The 21,510-nt window shown below is 39.8% G+C and overlaps 1 protein-coding gene across 2 annotated transcripts in view; it reads left to right on the top strand.

Moving 5' to 3' along the window:
• Positions 1-21,510, top strand: part of zdhhc9 (zinc finger DHHC-type palmitoyltransferase 9) — a 66,271-nt gene that overhangs the window by 1,443 nt on the left and 43,318 nt on the right. Inside the window, exon 1 of one of the 2 annotated variants that reach the window (XM_028815887.2) lies at positions 6,792-7,643. The exons of the other annotated variant lie outside the window; for it this stretch is intronic. Within the exon in view, the coding sequence (XP_028671720.1) occupies positions 7,477-7,643 (167 nt within the window). The 5' untranslated portion in view covers positions 6,792-7,476. Of the gene's footprint in view, positions 1-6,791; positions 7,644-21,510 lie in introns of those variants that run through there. 2 annotated transcript variants of the gene reach the window in all.

The raw sequence follows: 21,510 nt of genomic DNA, 5'->3' as shown, positions 1-21,510 counted from the left end.
TGGGGGGACAGATCACACATTTCTTCAGGCCTTAATGACTGACTAACTTTATAATCTCTCACCTTTTCTCCTTTCATCTGCTCTAACTTTGTTCTCTTCTTTCCCTCCCATATATTACTTGCTCTTTCCTTTTCAGTTGCAAATCTGATGAAGGCTATACAGATGAAATTACATTCTTTCCTTTAATTGTGAAAATAACCTTTAACCTTTTTTAAAAACATATATTTACACTGTGTATATAAATAAATGAACACTAGACAGTGTAGCTGTGTGCTCTACAGCAGGCATGTCAAACTCACTACCATTGGTGGGCCACTCCGACTGCCATACGTGCGTCAGCGGGCCGCACTGTAACATACTGAAAACTTTAAAAAATGTAACACTTAAAGTTTAAAGAAAAGCAACTAATTTCCATACAATCTCTATACAACAGCGTACAATTACAGTCTTAGCCTCTTAGCTATGCCCTTATATATTTATATTATATTCATTGCTTATATAAGAGTCTTACAGTGTGAGATCTATTTCTTTTGTCATGACACTTGGCATCTCTTGTTAGTAACCAGTTCGTCAATATCAGGCTTGAAATCTTGTGCAGCTGCAACTTTTATGAGGGATGAAAGGTGCTCGACGGTAAGTCTTGAGCAATGTAGGGTTTTGGTAGCTTTCATTAACGAAAACAATTGCTCATAAAGGTAAGTGCTTCAGAACATAGACAGTACTCTCGATGCCAACTTACAGATCTGCACATACGAGGGTGGCAGGTAAGCATACAAGCCTGGCACACCAACTTCGTTGTATTTTGCCTTCAGAATAGAATCTGACTGCAGTTCAATCAATTCCATTTGGATATTCTCAGGCGCATTCTCAACGTTGTAAGAGTATGGTGACGTAAACAGCGCAAAGTCCTGTTCGTGTGAACTGAAATTACGAAAACGCTCACTGAATTCATTGCTCAGTAATTCAAGTTGGAAAACAAATCCTCCAAAAATCAAATTTTACTTTACTAAGTTTACTTCAAAGTTTATATTGTAAAATAAGCAGATATACAAAAAGCCCCCTGACCTACGCTAATTTTACAAACTCAAAATCACAAACATTTGTTAATAAACAACTCACCAACTTCTCGTGTCCACTTCAGATCTTCAGCTGCAGTCTGCACTAACTGTTCGTTACAATACTAGCACAAAATTACATAAAACTAGAGCAAAAAAAACGTGAAAATATGCAAGCTATTACTACTCGTGATGGTCAGTTCTGCCCAGTGGCCAGTCTCAGCAGCCCAGCCAGTAGTGTACCCTGCTAGAGGCGGCTCTAGGCTCGTGGCGGCCCTGGGCAGAGAAAGAATCGATGGCCCCTTCGCCCACCAATGTCAATATGGTATCTTATGCACGTCGGATGGCCACATCCATTGCGGACATTGCATAGCCACCTCGTGCTCATGTCATGCTTCTATATGCACGTGTCCGTAACTCGAAAACCAAGTGGCGGCCCATGATATTCTCATTATGGCAGAACGTTAATATACTACATATAGCTTACTGCTCCGACTCGAGCGACATTAGTAAATACAGCGTACTAATTAACAAGAAACACAATGTTTTTTGGCCACATTGCCATCAGCTGTGCCGTTATTTTCTCTTTCTGTTTTATATTCAATATATATTGGTGTGGCGGCCCTGTGCAGGTGCACAGTTTGCACATGCCAAAGGCCACCCCTGCTGCCAGGCTGCTGCAGCCTAGCACTTCAGTTGCGACGTCGCGGCTCATTAACTTTGGACAAGGCTCGTGGCTATACTGGCAGATGACTTTTCCGGTACCGTAATGCCATGGGAAAACGCGCTTTTGTCAGAAGGCAGAAGTAAGAAAAGTCAATAAGTAAAACCAAAGATGCAGAATGATTCAATCACAAACGATAGTAATCATTTTGTACAAGTTTATTGCTAACTAGGATCTGTCATGCGGGCCGCACAGATTTCTGTTGCGGGCCGCGTGTTTGACATGCCTGCTCTACAGCACCGTGAAAATTGACCTTTATTTAGTGCATAGGAGAATCTTGTGTTGTCTCAATGGCTACCAAATGATGTTACCTTCTGAACAACTGTAGGACATTTGAGAACAGTAATATATGGACCTCCTTTATTTATGATATATGGTTACATTCAGGATAACTATAGAACCATCATAAACATGCATATTTGCGAGTCAAGGTTGAGAAGCTGTCAATTAAACAACGCATATTGATGCTCATTAAGCCATTCTTTGTGTGATTTAGTGCTATACAAAAAAATGTTGTTGTAGTTATACTTGGTCCTTTTTTGGTTGCAACAAAACATTGTGTTTAGATCATTAATATAATATTTAGAGATATGACAAAATCCTTTTTTTAGAACATCAACAGAACCCTTAAAAAGCATTGGTGTTATTCTACTTTTGGTTTAGGTGGGGCTTCATTACTCTGAACATTAAATTTAAACATTTTTCTCTGAAGAAGATTGACTGCTGTGATCCAAATTTAACAACACGGATCATAAAAATCCCCACCTACTTTGATTTAATTTGACTCAGTCACTGCATTCAATTATAATCAGTAGAAACTGAAGCCATACAACATCAACGGCCACATCTCTTTTATTTTTGTGATGTCAGAAAAGTGGTTTGTGTATTTTCTCCATTAAAGGAATAACAACCAACCCGAGAGGACTAGAAACTCAATAATATGACATCCATTGAGACCTAATTGTGAGGTTAACTACCTGCCTAGAACAGATCTGTGGCATTAAATCAGCGGAGGTTGTGTCATCTACCATTTCAAATCTAGAAGGAAAAAGACCAGAAAGAACAAAGATGAAGGAGGGATCAGACTTAAAAAATAATAACTGTAGCCAGGAGTGTAAAGGAATAATGAAAACATTGTATTGCTGTGGTCTGCACCTTCAAAACCCAGAAATGTATATATATTCAGTATATATATAACTTTATTTTAAAGTAGAATAAAAGCTAATGTTAAACGGTTAACTGAAGCCAGCCAAATGGGAGCTAGAGTATTTAGCAAAAGTCTAATGTTTACGAAAAGTCTAAGGACATTGTGGTGTGGGAGGTAAAATTTTCTTCAAAGAATACACCTTGCCTGACAAAAGGGCCTGAACTGCCTCGAAAGCTTGCATATTGAAATCTTACTCAGTTCACCAATAAAAGGTGCCATTTTGCTTCACTTCTCCTGGCAAGGGTATGAAACCATTTCTAAAGCTTTGAGTGTTCCTGGGAGCACAATGACCTCAATCATTTTAATTGGAAGATGTTTGGGACACCGAGACTCTTCCTAGAGATGGGCATCTAGCCAAACTCAGCAAGAATCGCATTAGTTAGAGAGGTGACTAAGAAATTTGTTTTGAATAGAAAGTTGCCAAGCACGCAAGTCCCTAAAAATACTCAAAATGCTCACTAGTGGGCTAGTCACCCAAAATGGAAGATGAAGAATCTCAATAAATAGAACAATTTATTTTTATTAAAGCTTTGTTGAAGAAACATAAACTCAGGTGAGCACAAAGGCACAGAAGGTAATGTCTTCAAAATTGGTAAACCAAAGGCACAAAATGTCCAAATACTCAATCCAAAAGGCGAAATGAAAAAAACAGAGCAAGGGATCAAAATATCCAGAAATCACAAAAAAAACAGTTTAAACTCAAGAGAACTCATCACACCAAGAGCACATTCACAATTAACCACAAGATACTGTGGGTTATCATCAGCCTTTTTAGAGTAGATGGTGATAGGCAGGTGGCCCTGCCCCTTGAAGGACCATCCACAAAATACATGGCACCTAATGAAAGGTGCTTAAACATGAAAAACTAAATAATCAACAATGCTTTCATAAACAATTGAGCAAAATAGACATCAAAGAGACATTTGAAACCCAAGCCAGGGGAGGAACCTCATCTGAAACATAACACCAATGGTCACTCTAACAGTCCATCAGAAGTCCTCTCCTGTGGTGTGTGGACCTGACAAAAGGATGGCCACCTCAGTAGTACTCCATCAATCAGATGAAAGTCACTCTTGAGTAAAAGGCACATGACGACCCACTTGGACTTTTCCTAATTGCATTTAAAGGACAGTAAGAGCATGAGGGCAAAGATTCTTTTGTCTGATGAAACAAAAACCGAACTCTCTGGGCAGAACTCCAAGTACTATGTGTGGCAAAGACCAGGCACTGCAGATTACCTGTCTAATACCTTTCCAACAGTGAAGCATTATGGTGGCAACACCATGCAGTGGAGTTCTTCATGATGGCAGGCACTACGACACTGGTCAGAATTGAGGGAAGGATGAAAGCAGCCACATACAGAGAGGAACATGAAGAAAACACTTCAGAGTGCACACAACTTGTGACTGTTTACTTTTCAGAATGACAATGACCTGAAGCATACAGCCAAGAAAATGCTGGAGTGGCTTCAGGACAAGTCTCTGGCTGCACTTGAAAGGCCCAGCCAAAGCACAGACTTAAACCCCATATAAAATCTGTGGAGATACCTGAATATGGCAGTTTACAGAAGCTTCACTGCTTGACAGGATCTACCAGGAAGAATGGAATAAACTGCCCAAATCCTTGTGTGCAAAGCTTGTAGAGACTTAACCCAATGAAGACTCAAAGCTATAATAAACACTTTCAAAGAGGCTTCTACAAAGTACAGAATTAAGGGTATTTATACCTATATGAATGAAAGATTTCAGTTTTTGATGTCTAATAAATTTGCAACTCTTTGTGAAAACATGTTTTCACTGTCATTATGGGGTATTGAGTATACAGTGGTGTGAAAAACTATTTGCCCCCTTCCTGATTTCTTATTCTTTTGCATGTTTGTCACACAAAATGTTTCTGATCATCAAACACATTTAACCATTAGTCAAATATAACACAAGTAAACATAAAATGCAGTTTGTAAATGGTGGTTTTTATTATTTAGGGAGAAAAAAAAATCCAAACCTACATGGCCCTGTGTGAAAAAGTAATTGCCCCCTGAACCTAATAACTGGTTGGGCCACCCTTAGCAGCAATAACTGCAATCAAGCGTTTGCGATAACTTGCAATGAGTCTTTTACAGCGCTCTGGAGGAATTTTGGCCCACTCATCTTTGCAAAATTGTTGTAATTCAGCTTTATTTGAGAGTTTTCTAGCATGAACCGCCTTGCCATGCCATAGCATCTCAATTGGATTCAGGTCAGGACTTTGACTAGGCCACTCCAAAGTCTTCATTTTGTTTTTCTTCAGCCATTCAGAGGTGGATTTGCTGGTGTGTTTTGGGTCATTGTCCTGTTGCAGCACCCAAGATCGCTTCAGCTTGAGTTGACGAACAGATGGCCGGACATTCTCCTTCAGGATTTTTTGGTAGACAGTAGAATTCATGGTTCCATCTATCACAGCAAGCCTTCCAGGTCCTGAAGCAGCAAAACAACCCCAGACCATCACACTACCACCACCATATTTTACTGTTGGTATGATGTTCTTTTTCTGAAATGCTGTGTTCCTTTTACGCCAGATGTAACGGGACATTTGCCTTTCAAAAAGTTCAACTTTTGTCTCATCAGTCCACAAGGTATTTTCCCAAAAGTCTTGGCAATCATTGAGATGTTTCTTAGCAAAATTGAGACGAGCCCTAATGTTTTTTTGCTTAACAGTGGTTTGCGTCTTGGACATCTGCCATGCAGGCCGTTTTTGCCCAGTCTCTTTCTTATGGTGGAGTCGTGAACACTGACCTTAATTGAGGCAAGTGAGGCCTGCAGTTCTTTAGACGTTGTCCTGGGGTCTTTTGTGACCTCTCGGATGAGTCGTCTCTGCGCTCTTGGGGTAATTTTGGTCGGCCGGCCACTCCTGGGAAGGTTCACCACTGTTCTATGTTTTTGCCATTTGTGGATAATGGCTCTCACTGTGGTTCGCTGGAGTCCCAAAGCTTTAGAAATGGCTTTATAACCTTTACCAGACTGATAGATCTCAATTACTTCTGTTCTCATTTGTTTCTGAATTTCTTTGGATCTTGGCATGATGTCTAGCTTTTGAGGTGCTTTTGGTCTACTTCTCTGTGTCAGGCAGCTCCTATTTAAGTGATTTCTTGATTGAAACAGGTGTGGCAGTAATCAGGCCTGGGGGTGGCTACGGAAATTGAACTCAGGTGTGATACACCACAGTTAGGTTATTTTTTAACAAGGGGGCAATTACTTTTTCACACAGGGCCATGTAGGTTTGGATTTTTTTTTCTCCCTAAATAATAAAAACCACCATTTACAAACTGCATTTTGTGTTTACTTGTGTTATATTTGACTAATGGTTAAATGTGTTTGATGATCAGAAACATTTTGTGTGACAAACATGCAAAAGAATAAGAAATCAGGAAGGGGGCAAATAGTTTTTCACACCACTGTAGATTGAAGAGTAGAAATGGCATATGTATCCATTTAAAATAAGCTGAATAAAGTGTGCAGAAAGTGAAAGTGTATAATACAGTGTATAACAGTCTTTAAATTGTATACAGGATCTTTAAAAATACATTCATTATGAGGACTGAAAATCAATTATTTGAACAAATGCTTAGTAAAAGTAAAATTGCTAATAATTATACATACTATTAGGAAAAGCAAATTATTAAATGATTTCGGAAGTACAGTGTTCCTACTGTAACAGAGAAGCGTGAAACTGACATACTTTGCTTTCTCCGCAGGTGGCTCAGCAGCTCTTTTTGTAGGTGATCTGTGTCTTTAAGAAGTTTTATTTAAATACGAGGCGTGTTTCCTGCTCCCATTGATCAGACGCACAAAATGAGGCAGGCGTAGGACTTGAACAAACGCACGGGAGCTGCAGGAAACTGGTGATCTTCAGCGACATCTAAGAACAGGGCAATTTTATTTTTCCAGAAGAATGGTAATCTGTGAAATTCAGAAGTACCATTCAGAGGGATAGTGCAGAATTCGTTCAGATGAGGATGCAGTAAAAGCAGGCTTTATACAGCTCGCGTTCTCCACAGCCATGTGAGTTTCGGTCCCGAATGGACTGCAGAATAAATGTTTCCGTCCAGTCTGTCAGCGGTGTTAACGGAAAGCACCAAAGGATAGCACTTGGGTTTTGGAGTGGTTTTGAAAGATCTGTCGAAATCTGATAAACTGAGTAACGACAAAGGATTGCCATCAGCCTGAAAGAGGAATATTAGAACAAAGAGCGCTCGCTCGCACGTCTTTTCACAGAGCCGGGCACTGGATCGCTCGGCTCGAATCCGAAAGGCGTGTGGCTAAGATGCGCCTTAGTTTGGGGACAGGAGAGCAACAACAAGAGTGGAATTTGAAACCGTGGAGGTGGGACAAACACAATTGAAACAACCTTCGGAGTCTGCCTTGAAGCACTACTGCGCCCAGCCCGCGCTCAAAGACGTCAAGAAAGGAGTATTTATTTTAAGGAGGGTGTGATAATAATAGAAATTAGACAAAATGTCGGCAGTAATGGTCGCGAAGAAGGTAACGCGAAAATGGGAAAAGCTTCCCGGCAAGAACACATTTTGCTGTGATGGCAGGGTGATGATGGCCCGTCAGAAAGGCGTCTTCTACCTCACCCTTTTCCTCATTATTGGGACCTGCTGTCTGTTTTTTGCTTTCGAGTGAGTACTGGGGGTTTGAGTCGATCTGATTTTTTTTGGGGGGGGGGCGGACTGAACTGTTAACTGCTGTTGCCTGATTATATATTTTTTATAAAGAGGTGGGTTGGGGGAGGGGGTCTTGAACAGGGGCGTCACCTCCCAATAGACGGATACTGCCTTGGTTGCTTTATTCAACTGCCTTCACACGATCAAGACCTGAATTCTCTGCGGATGTTACATTTAAATTGAGCTATTAGAGCTTAAAGAAAGTCTTTGTACGTTTCTAGGTAGATACGGGACTCATTCACATTCATGGGTACAATGCACATTAGAGTCTGCGGCCACTCGGTTCCCCTCCCCTTCGCTCCAGTGACGCTACTAACTACGGCAGAAGTGATGTCAAACGTATAAAAAAATCTGGCATTTCACATTTTAGCAGTCAGATATGCACTGGAAGTCCCGCACACACAATTATGTTGGCGTCCAAAGGTGAGCGAAAATAGCACACCTGTAACGCCGCATGGAAATCCATCAGAGAACCAAGGATGGGTTCTAAATGCCACTGACAGTGGAGCAGCATGGTGGCGCAGCGCGAAGCTCAGCCATTGTAATATCTTAAGAGTGGAGTTTGCCTGTGCTCCTTATGATTGTTTGATTTATTTTCTTCCACCTTTCATGGAATTTTGTTGGTTAGGCAACACTGCTTTGGCCTGGTGTCCTTGTGGGCCAGATTGGTACTCCATACAGCCTTGGGGAAACGTTGGCACATTTGACCTTTTTAGAATGGTTATTTGGAAAACTGGATATATCATTACTTGTGTGGTGCTTGTTTTGGTACTGGCTAGGCCTTATCGACATGCAGAACAATTTTAAAGAAACCCATTAATAAGCTTTTATAATACTGTACCCAAGAAAATTTTATCTTCTTAATTTACACAATGACAAGCATTTTTATAATTACAGAATGGTCTTATAAGACTTATTGTAGGTTGTCAGTCTTCATTCCTTGTAGCACTTGCCTTTATACTCATTTACTACACTTATTTATTACTGTGACACAGGAAAACTGAGCTTTTTTTGTTTTTGTTCTGTATAAATAGAACAGTTCATTCAACTTAACCATGATTAGTCAGTGTATTTTCTTCCATTCATCAATTTTCTAACCCACTTATGTAAATGAGAGCAGTAGCTTTTCATATTTCGCATTATTTGCACCTCATATAAAATATGTGGCAGCATCATGGCTATAATGAGTGATGAACTCCTTTGGAAAGCTGCTTGTTCTGTCCCTACGTCTGGTAAAAAAGCCCCAGAGCAATCCAATTTAACATGACAGTGGTTTGGAAATGTGCAAACAATTTGTACAAATACCTAATGATTTAATCCAAAAGCATTTTGAAAATGGTAAGTAAATAAATGGCATAATGCATGTTGTCTTACCCAGCACAAGGCCAGGCTTTATAAACTTAGATTTGTGAAGTACATGATTGTTGGTTGGAATGAACCATTCCCCTCTCAAAGGTTGGCATTTAGATCCTTACAGACACTTCCACCCAAGCAGTTTTTGTTTAGTTTTTATCTCTAGTGTACAGTGTGAAGTCCAGAACCAAGCCATATTAAATACTAAACATTCAAGGTTTTGCTTTTCATTTTTCTTAAAGTAACTTTAGTCTGAATCACGTGTTTTGTCAGTTTTCTTTTCATGCAAATTGACAGTATACTATATATTGTCCAAATTTTTTTTTTTTTTTGGTAGCCAAATTTGGTTTGCACTGCCTTGTAGCTGTATACACCTGTGTTCCACTGTCTGTACCCAGATATGGCCTACATAAGGACAGCACACAAGGCCAAGGGAGAAATCCCTGGAGTGTAGAGGCAAGGAAACTGCTTCCCAGAACCTAACTCTAACTGAAAGCTTACAGGTCCAGGGGAGCCTGGATGACGATCAAGCATCACATCCCCAGAGCCTAACCCAACTCCGAAGACCACAGGGAAAGGCAGCAAACCGGCCGATAACTCGAAGGACCCTATCCACCGTCTTTAACCAAATATGGTTCTTGCAACAATACCAAAAACATCTGCTGGGATAAAGTGTAACCGGTCCAAGTTTGGATGGACAGTGCCTTCTCTCTTCCCAGGAAATCTCCTGTGCATTCCAGAGTGACTTTGGGAACATAGATGTTTTAGATTTTTCTGAGATAAAATTGTGTTCAATACCTGGCCTCTCGCTCTTCAGATGGGCTTTCTTCAGGAGTTTGTTTTTCTCCCACATCCAAAAGACATGGTGCTGTATTATTTGCACATTTTAATTGAATTGACCTTATTTTTAGTAACGGCTGTATATATTATGGCTAAAATTATTACTAATGTAATACTGAAACATAATGTAGTACATAAAAAGAAATATATTGTGACTAATGTGGGAGTCCTTGTGTCACACAAAATCAACCACTTGCCTTCGTAACCAAAAAACTTTATTCCTCTGTGGGCAGAAATCGTTAAAGAAATCCTCTTAAAATAGACAATACGATATACTGCGGACTACCCCCTTATTATAATTGTCAGCCAGACTACTACACCACGATTGTGAAATCTTCCCCAGACTGTTGTTTTCCACCCAGTGCACTAATATGTCTCTAACTTCTCATCTCTGAAGAACAAAAAGAAATGTTAGCTTTTCATTTTTAAAGAACATTCTTCATAGAGAATCACATTACTTTCCTTGTGTCAAGATGTGTTAATCATTCATCTGCTGCTGGTGTGTAATGTTGGAAGTAGAGGCCACAAGAATGTGTAGATCGGTGCTGCCCAGTCGGGGTCCAGGATGCTGCACTTGCGGCACAGTGTATGCCAGGGATATTTTACGTTCCGATTCCAAACTGTTATCTGCCTTCTGAAAGGATCAGTATACAGGCAGATAATGGCAAGTTCAATTTGAATGCAAGAGTCTGAAAATAGGTCACATGTGATTATAAATCCATTCCAGTTTAGTCCAGGTGCCATCATGGAGCTCAAGAAGAGAAAAATCTTAGCAATGGCCAATCAAATGAATACCGTTAACTCAATGGTAGTAATATAAAGTGCCTCAGCAGCATTCCTAAGAAAAGAGTATGCTAAAATGAGCCTTTGACCTTGATTTGAATGTGAAGACTGCTGCAGCTGCCTTTAATATTATCTTTAAATTGACCTGGTATGAGCGGGTATGGGGTGCAGTGTTTCCCCTACCATTGAATATAGATGGGTCATCCCCCTGTATGGGGCTGGTTGTGCCTTGCATCTGATGTTGACAAGAGAGTCTGTGGTCTCTACTCCCCCTGAATAAGAATTAAAAAGGTTGAATGTGGATGGATTGATTTGAATGACTAAAATTGAAAATGGAATAGTAATGCCACATGAAACTTTAGACAAAATTCATATTATTTAGAACTACAGGTTTTAAAGAATATTGGTTAACTTCTGTAATTGAAGATGTGAGTTCCAAAATCTGCTAATTACACCTTTTGGTGAAATTTAGTGAACACGTTATTGTGACTTTTCATGCAGTTGGTCATGCGCTGAAAATATGTTTGAGCTTCAAAACCTGCTAATTGCAACAGTGTAGTGTTATAGTTTTAGGGATTTACAGTGATCCCTCGCTATATCGCGCTTCGCCTTTCGCGGCTTCACTCTATCGCGGATTTTATATGTAAGCATATTTAAATATATATCGCAGATTTTTTGCTGGTTCGCGGATTTCTGAGGACAATGGGTCTTTTAATTTCTGGTACATGCTTCCTCAGTTGGTTTGCCCAGTTGATTTCATACAAGGGACGCTATTGGCAGATGGCTGAGAAGCTACCCAACTTACTTTCTCTCTCTCTCTCTTGCGCTGACTTTCTCTGATCCTGACGTAGGGGGTGTGAGCAGGGGGGCTGTTCGCACACCTAGACGATACGGACGCTCGTCTAAAAATGCTGAAAGATTATCTTCACGTTGCTACCTTCTGTGCAGCTGCTTAGTGAAGCGACATGCTGCACGGTGCTTCGCATACTTAAAAGCTCAAAGGGCACGTATTGATTTTTGACTTTGTTTCTCTCTCTCTCTCTCTGCTCCTGACGGAGGGGGTATGAGCTGCTGCCTTCAACAGCTTTGTGCCGGCGGAGCTTCGCATACTTAAAAGCCAAACAGCCCTATTGATTTGTTTGCTTTCCTCTCTGTTTCCTTTGAAGAGGAAGATATGTTTGCATTCTTTTAATTGTGAGACAGAACTGTCATCTCTGTCTTGTCATGGAGCACAGTTTAAACTTTTGAAAAAGAGACAAATGTTTGTTTGCAGTGTTTGAATAATGTTCCTGTCTCTCTACAACCTGTGTTTCTGCGCAAATCTGTGACCCAAGCATGATAATATAAAAATAACCATATAAACATACGGTTTCTACTTCGCGGATTTTCTTATTTCGCGGGTGGCTCTGGAACACAACCCCCGCGATGGAGGAGGGATTACTGTAGTTTCAAAATCTGCTTATGGACCCAGATTTTCCTATTTATCTCCAAAATTTATCTTTTGTACTTGGCTGATTTTGGAACTGAGCTCTTCAATTGTGGTGCTGCCCTAGTCATTTAGGGTATGTACTCCTTGCTGTCATTGAAATTGGTAACCTGGGCTTTAATGGTGTGTTACCAAATGCCAGATGGCTAAGAACAATTGGCGTCCTGAGCGGTGAGAATCGTATGATGTGGCACTGACTTTCTGTCCATGTTTGGTATAAACTGGTGGTTAAGTTGGATCCTGTGATGCCAAGCTGTTTCCTTTGGTGTACAGAGTTCCAAACCCTGTGGATGGTTTACCAGTCTGCTGTAGCAAACAGTCATGCCACCACTGTAGACATTTTCATCAGTTCAGATTCCATTGTGTCCCCTTACTCCTTGTGCTTATCCTCGGAAAGTGGAAGGGCATTTTATCTTTTTCGTAATGATTTCTTCTCACTACACGTACATAAATGGAGCAGCTGTGCAGAGCTAATGGTATTCAGTAGTGTTGAATCGGCCCTGATGGCTGTTTTGCTATAGCAGTATTTTCTGAAGTGTTTTGTCTAGATGACATTCCGTGCTTGGTGATTGGTACAACATTTTAGCTTCTCTTTTGTGCATTTTGGTTATTTTTGAAAAGTTGACAGTTTCTGTGGGGTCCATGGCCAGCTTGATGTAGTTTTTTGTGAACTCTTCTGCAATGACTGAGTTCAATCATTTTTTAAAGAGTTTACATGGCAAGATTTTCAGTTCACTTTTCCCCCCGTGGTCTACAGTTACCCAGGCCAAGATTACTTCCCTGAGCCTGTGTATTGAAGGCCAAGCTGTAGTTCTTAAAATCCACCCTGTTGAGGTATTTGGTGGTAATAGAAGTAAACCATCAAAGATTTGTTTGTGCCATTTGGCCAATGCCAGGATTCTCTCTAGCTTCCCTCAACTTAGTACTGGATAAGCAGTTTCATAAAATAAAGTAGGTGATGGCTTGCTTGAGATAAATGCACTTTACTACTGTATTCCATGCAGTTGTACAAATCTACTGGTGTTGTGTATTTGAAGTGCAGTATTGCTGAAAAACAAGATGAAGGCTAGGGATCCTATAGTGTATCTACCCTTGCCTAATTATTGGCCAGGTTAGTATATGAAGGTACTGCAATTTGTTATCATTGGATAACAAATAATTGTATTTTTGCATATTAAAAAATAATTGTATTTTCACTCTTAAAATTGACCTGTTGTGCTTTCTGAGTGCTTGTCAACTCATCAAAGTAGGGGTCACTTTTTCTGTTTTGCATTTACCCTCACTAAACAGATAAAGCAGGGCCTAAGGAGTTGGAAATTAAATCCAAGTGTGTTCCATCCATCACTTAGTATGTGAGTAAGTTGCCTAGAGTAGGGGACCTCCAATGGGAGACGTAACAAAATAAAGATTGCCTCCCAGATGACATCAGACATGCCCATAGAATTGTATAATGGACATTTGTTTCAAAGTTATCCCAGGCCTAAATAGTACAATATACATGCAATGCACAAAGCCCTGATTCTATTTTCACAGCCCACATATAATTGAGTTACAGAGTTGGGGCAGTGTTGCGTTCAAGGCTCGAACCAATCCTGCACATGTGTAAGTGCCTTAGTCAATAGAGAAATTGGTTAAATGTGTTTATATAATAATTAATATGCCCTTTGTCCTTATTTAACTTTGACTTCATTATTTTACATAATAATTCAGCTTCCTTGAAACCCGTTCAGTAAAGCCCTTACTTCTGTGTCCTTTTGTTTTAACACCTAGATTCACTTTACTTGCCAAGTAATTGTAAAGCGCATTTTTGCCTGAGATATGTAGTAATAACCTTTAGCAAGTGGGTGTCATAAAGCAGTTCATTTATTTGTATAATACAAGAAAAGCCATGAAAAGCAGTTAATTGGGCAGGCGATACCACGGTGCATCTTATCTTCTTCAAAGGATACTGAACAGAAGTCATTCAGTTTGGATTTGCGTGTTTGCTATATTCAGCAATGGGCCTTGACGAGTTTTACTAAAGACTTAATCAGTTGATGTGAACAATGATCTGCAGTTTGATTTAGATTTATTCTTAATGTTTGAAATATGTTCTCCTTTTATTATGTCTTGAAAACTTATCACTTTTCTTTGTGTTGAATTCTACAATGACATTCTTATTGTGGCTCAATTGCTTTTCTGCCTCTTATGACTTTGTGGCTTTATAGTAACTGAGAGCTGAAATATGAGATCTTGAGAAATGGCTTCCAAACCAATCTGAGGACTGTTATTATTTCCAGTGCCCTCTGCCTTGATTTGTCCTTCCCTGTTAGTGTTTTTAAAGACTGTATACGCCTAATAACTACTGCTGGGAGGTATACCTGTTCATACCAAAAACCGTTTATTTTTGTTATGATATGGATTTTTCTTATACCGCAATACCGATTTAAATAGCTTAAACAACGTTCGGAACGTGGTGCAGTGGAAAACTGTTTAAGGGGGGACCTTACACCGCTAAACACGCATGCAACGGAGTACATGAGTTATTGGAGGTATTGAGCAATGAAAATGGACAGAGAACATTCAGAAACTGAAGCTGTTGCAGATGATAAAATTGAATATGATGACACAGAAGAACTTTTGCCAAAAAAAGGAGCCGTGTCTGTTGTCTGGAGATACTTTGGTTTTAAAAGGTCGGATGTAGACCAAACAACTATTTACTGCAAATGCTGTCGAGCTAAAGCTGTCGCCGGAGGCGGCAACATGAGCAATTTGCTGCACCACCTTAGCCGCAAACATGCTTTGGTGTACCATGAATGTATAGAACTAAGATTGGCACCCTCCATGTCCTTGGGTAAAACTGAAAAAGCTAGAGGACACTCGAGTCAGACGCGTTTGCCAAAGATACTGCCTACAACAAAAAAAGCAAGCAGTGGATCGAGATAACCAACGCCATTACAATCCATATAGCTAACGTGTCAGTGGACAGAGATTGTTAACATTTACAGAAAGTGTAGTTGGTTTACAAAAAATATTTACTATTTATTCCTTTTCTAGAACATGTTCAGTGCAATACAACTTTTGACAAGCACCTCTGGATATTTTACTAAGTCTAAATGCCTCTTCGGATGGTTGAAAATAAGTTGTCAAAATTTTAGTTTAAGTTGTTTGCAAAATTTTGTTCAAATAAAAAGGTTCTATATTTTGACTGCAGCTCTCATGCAATGTGATTCCTTCTCTTCATTAGTGACACCCCCTTGAAAACTATCACTTTATGGGGTCATGCAAAGCTGTATTAATACGTGTATGCACATTAAAACGTTGTTTTGTACAATGTACAATTCTCATGACAGTGGAATAGGTTATTCTTAGCCAGTCTACTGCAGAAATTGCAGTGGAAAATGTGGTTAACATCCACTCGTGCACGGGGAAAAAAAATACCGTCGAATACCGTGCAACTGGTATCATTTTGAAAAATACCATGATATAGAATTTTGGTCATACTGCCCAGCACTACTAACATTTATTTGTATAGCACATTGAACTACACTGTTTGTATGAAAAAGTGCTTTGCAAGATGTCAAAGAGAAAGCTACAAAAAAATGTAAATAAGATTAGGAAATAATATTAAGGAATAAATACCAAAGGAAAAACCAACAAACCTATATGGTCTTGGAAAACCGATAAATAAGTAGAAATGTAGTGTCCTTATACAGTATACAATATCGTGATGTAGGAGTCTGGTGATTAGTCAGATGAATGGGAAGAAAAAAAAAAGGAAAACAAAACCTCCAGCTTACAAACAAAATCTGCATGGGATCCAACTCCAAAACTCCACTGTATCTAACCAATCTACAGTATCTAACAACATTTTAATATTCTTGTACTCTAACAAGGGATATATATCTTTTTAACAATTAAATTGGGTTGCTATGTCTCTAGGGAGAGTTGTGTTAATTCTGTAGTGAATTCTGTGTATGGTAGTCTGCTGGGATATGCTGGTGCATCTCCTCTAATTGCTTGAGCTGACCTTAGAGGACACCCATTAGGATGTAGACTTGTCTTATGCATTGTGCTGGTCTTTTTAATTTTTACTTGCAGGGTGATTGTTCTTCAGATGCAGGCATTCTCTGCCCTGGGGCAGTCTTTTAAACCCGTCATCTTGTTAGAGGTCATTCAGTTTTTGCTTAATTAGTTGCCTTATCTTAAATTTTCTGCTACCCAAATCTTTGTTGAGATGCAATATGTTGATAATTTTTTTAGCACTTCATGTGAAATGTTTTTATACCAGCTCTTAGTTCTGGTGGGGGGGCTTTTACTCTAGTACGATTGGAATACAGCATTCATGTTCGATAAGAACACATTGCTAGACTTTTTGGGGATAAAAATGATAGTTAAGAAGTAAAAACCTGCAGTTATCCAGAAACCCTTTAGTCAGTAACAGGATGAAATGTAAAGCTCTTGATCTACAATATTTTATTCTACCACAGAGAAATGTACAGCTTGAGTCTTTCCTGACAGTATTGTGTGCATAGTGGGAATTAACTCTGTGAAGAATGGCAGTCCGCAGTCCATCACTGGGCATGTTGACTCCTCCTGGGCCAATTCAAAGACTCCATTTAAGATAATAGTATACATGTCTGCAAGATGCATGAAGAACCTGGAATACCTGAAAACAGCCTATGTGAAAACGGAGAGAACATGTTAACTCCACATGATTGTAATCACTTTGGTGTGTGAACCTTCATTCCTGCAGGGCTAATTTGTTTGACACAGTGTTCCTCTCTCTCATCAATGTAGAGTATATTTCTATATTATTTTAGCACTGTTCAGAAATGCTTGGTTTTATTATCTTAGTCTTGAGTCACTTTGTAGGGCCATTATGGTAGCCAGTATTATGGAGAAAATGGTATATGGCAGAATAGTTTGAAGATTTAATACTTCATATTTTAATGGTGTTCAGCATATGAGCCAGCAGTGCAGTGATGCTGATGAAAACAATACTAATCCCGTTTTTAGGTCAGTTGCTTAGGTGTCTTTTGTCTCCTCTATGCTTTATGAATGACCAGTATGTTTTTTGGGGGGTGGAATGGTTTAGCAGATTTTAAGCTGATGTCTTATGGCTTCTTGAGGTAGGATTTGATTTGTATTCTGCTGTGTAGAGTTTGTTGCGACTGTATTTTATTTTTAGCTGTATTTTTATTCCCCTGCAACGTATTCAAAGATAATGCATGTCAGGGTTTAATTGGTGAAACTAAATTTGCCACAGTCTGGGTATGTGTATTCGTGTATCTTCTAATGGATTGGAGGCAAGAATTTTAGCCTTAAGCAAAACAACAGAGAGGCTAAGGCTGGGTTTATACTTCACACAACACGACTCGTGCACCTGCAGGCACTACTGCTACGTAAGCGGTGTACTGGATATGCTTAAGCGCGTACTTTACGTAAATCTGAAATATTCCACAGAGTGGCAGTGGGAGATTCCGTCACTGTGAGAAAACAACGTTCAGCTACACTGTGTTGTGAATTGCCTGAAACATCCATTAAATTCCCAGGACACCTTGCCACAATAGCTCTGAAAAAAATGTTTAATGATTACATCCATCAATCCAGGTATGCGCCCATTCTAGCTAGCATTGAGTGCAAGGAAGAAACAGTCCCTGGATGGGAGCATCAGCTCATTGCAACTTGAATACAAGCACACATACACTTGTGTCATTTTAGCATCACAAAATCCACAAACCTGCATGTCCTTGGTGGAAACTGGAGCACACTGTGGAAACCCACCAGGGAAACATGCAAATTCCAGGCAGAGAACACAAAAGAGACTCTACTGCGAGGCAGCAGCACTATCACTCCGCCACCATGCATCCACAGCATGTGTAAGTATAAACAGTATTTATTATGTAAATGAAGTTAACGATTTATTTGTAAAATATAACCTACATGCTTTAACACATTTTCATATTCAAAGTGATATCAAATATAAATCAGGATTCTAAATGTGCAGAGAGCTGGAATATCATAAATTTAATGTGTTCTGTGTGGCAGCTGCTGCCTGCTGTTGCGCTGGGTTGCCAGAATCATGTAGTAATTAACGAGTGGATTAGTTTTAAGATGATGTTTATGACGTCCTACTTTAAAGACAAAGTAAACGAGATTAAAATTGAATTTTACATTTTAATCACAAAATGTACCTTCCCCCAAACCCGTGGCTAAAGTGCGGTTCTGTACATTCTGATGCTGTTGCGAAGGTGCAAAAAAAAAAAAAAAAAAAGACACAGAAGACAGAATGTGAGACCTTTTAAAATGTATTGCGTCATTACATTGGGGAATATGCAACACTTGTATTGCCTATGCGAGAAATAGATGAAGAAAACCACCACAAATACAGTTGTATGTCCGCATTTAAGTCTCATGGTTTACTTCACCACATCGAACCATTCATCAAACATCGAAGCACGCACATTGATCATGTAGGATCTGCAAAGTGGCTCGCTGTCACATTTTGATAGTAAACAGAGACTCTGACGTTATGTTCCAACTTGAACATGCAGCGCGCGTTTTTTTTTTTTTTTTTTATATATTGGTACTGCAAGTCGTGCACGTGTTGCGTTAATATCTAAGGATGTGCTCAGAAGACGTGTCAAATAAATGCTGGGAACGTGTGGCAGCCATGTCCAGCCATGATAATAAGCCAGTCAGTTTAATTCAGGGACCTAATTTTAATTTTATATATTGACCTTTTTTTGTGGAGCTGCATGGTGTAAGAATTGTATTACGCTAATGGGTTAAATAGAGAACTATCATTTTTTTCAGCAAGTTTTGTTTTTACTACTGCTTAATGGTGATATATTTTCATATACTGTATGTGGCAAAGGTTCTGTATTTTTAGAAAAATGTGAAATACAGGGGGGAAAAAAAACTCCAATATAGCCCTGCTATTTGTTTTCCAAAATGTTTCACATTTTTTCAAGAAAATCTTTCAAACAGACATTTCTGTAAGTAATCGAATGTCCCCTTAACATTCTGAAATAGTCAAACTGCTGTCTTACATTACACCCCTGGTGCCCACCAGTCCCAACTCCTCTCTGTCATGCCCACAGGTTTCTACATACTCAACCGGCAGTGCTGATTTCACATATGCCCTGTCCTGTAACAGCACATCAGCAGTTAGCATGTACTGTACCTGGTGCTCTAGTTGTCTAGTAGAGCGCATTTGTCTGAATTGTATCAATTTTAAAGATTCAAAATAGATTACTGGTATACACTTGTACCAGATTTCAATCTTTACCAAAATGAATTTGAACGGTTAAACAAAAAATGTGTTTGAGCCAAAAATCTTTAATTGGGTCACCTTTAACTGCAGTCTTTAGTAGCCTTTAGCAACATACGGACTTGAATGCTCCTGGTATGAGCTTTCAAGTTCATTTTTACCATCTCCAGTTTTCTCTAGCTTTGGTCTGAGATTGAGTGGACAGAGCATTGTTGGAAGAAAGGAAAGCTAACTGATGTTGAAACTTCCTACAACTACGTAAAGAGTGGGGACATTAGACACCTGTATCACAGGGCTGTTAGTTTTACTGTGTCAGACTGATATCATCATTATGATGCTGGCTTTTTTCCTGACCAAGTGCATACAGGAAAAAGAGGTTGTTAATGCACACGAAAGCCAGTGCTCATCTTTATCTGTCTCCGAAAGAAAGATCTTGTTTTGTATTCCTTTTGTCAGGTGTCCCATAACCTCTTGATGAATAACGCTTTGTTAATGATTATTAATGAGATCTGTGTGTGTCATCAGAGCTAGGAGCAGTTAGGCTGTGCGCGGTTGCATTTGTGAGCTGGTAGTGAGACGCTCTCAGTGAACGAAACTACTGTGCTTTTTAATGGCTTTCCTTTTTATTTGTTGCCAGTCAATCTATTAGGTGTCCTAGGCAGCCACTTAATGCACCTTCAGCAGAGGGGAGCCATTTATGAAAGTTAAAGGGTGCTTGCTTAGGGCACTGAGAGGTACCCAAAGGTTGTCGAACTCTAATAATACTGAATGGGTGCTGTTACCCATTGGGTGGATGCTCTGTGCAACAAGGGGCGCATGCTTATTAAAGTCTGTGATATATATGTGTGTGTGTGTATATAATAATATATATAGTGAGTAAGTGGACACTTGAGGGTGCTTTTGCCCCATGAAACCCAACAGACAGATCCCGACACAGGTTTAAAAGCACCAAGAAGTAATTTAATTTTCTTCTACAAAGTGCCCCTAAGCACCTCCACCACCATAAACAAGCAATAACTATAATATTTATTCTTCCACGTGACTGTCGCAGAAACTGCCACATTGTAACTTTTTTTTTAGTTGGCAGTACTTGATAGTAGAAGAGATGAGGAAAACAGCTTTGCGTCTGTCTACTTTTTAACTGCGCCGAGCTGTAAACAACATGTCGGGCAGCGTCCTCTCTTCTCGCACTGTTTGTGACACTTCAAGTGCCCTGTCGGCTCCTGGGAGAGTGGAAATCTTTGAGAATGAGTGTAATCGGCGCCATCTAAGCAGGACTCCATTTGTCCCTTAAGGTAAATTCAGGTCACTAAAACCCTGCAACATTCAAGTTTGCTTTTGTGATCAAGTATTTTAAGAAGATGGAGAGTTTATATCTAATAAGATGTACAGACCTCTTCATGTAAAGTGTTGGACTTGGGAATTGTTTGGACCTTTTGCCCATTAAGCACGGAAGGGCAGCGTCCACATTTATCAGAATTATTTTTCTCTTAAATCACAGGCACATAGTGCAAGGTTGTCGGGCAGAAATTTGGACGATCACACAGAAAATGTAATTTCTCTACCACAGCGGTCGTGTAGCTCCTTTCAAAAGGGATCTACTTCCAAGAGAAGATCCAAATACATTTTAGCTGCTGTTAGTACTACTTACGTGTTGTGTTATACCGTCTCTAAAATGTAGTTTACCCGAAACCACTCCAGTAGTTCTCAATGTATCTTTACTTCTTAAATGTATAATGGGTAATCAACTAGTACTAAATACAATAATTTTCCTCCTCTCCTCCCAGCAGCTCCGTCACACTCCCTCCCAACTCCTGCTAAGCTCTCTGGGTCTCCCATAGTCCTTGACCCGGAAGTGCTCCTGTCCTTCAGTCAATGTGATTCAATAGCACTTCCGGGTCAGATGAAGACATATTTTTCTTCAGCCCGGAAGTACTTCTGCTCTTCTGTCCCCATGACTTGGGAGTACTTCAAGGCTCCAGGGAAATTAAAAATCCCTGTGTTTCCCTGCAGCGTCACACGATGGCACCCAGCAGGGCTGTGAAGTTGAACTCCATCTCCCATGATGCCCTGCGGGAATCCAGGGCACCTCCATGCTGCTGGGA

The sequence above is a fragment of the Erpetoichthys calabaricus genome, chromosome 12, assembly GCF_900747795.2.
Source record: "Erpetoichthys calabaricus chromosome 12, fErpCal1.3, whole genome shotgun sequence".
Lineage (NCBI taxonomy): Eukaryota > Metazoa > Chordata > Cladistia > Polypteriformes > Polypteridae > Erpetoichthys > Erpetoichthys calabaricus.
Note: the sequence above shows the minus strand (reverse complement) of the source record. Positions and strands in the feature narration are given on the sequence as shown.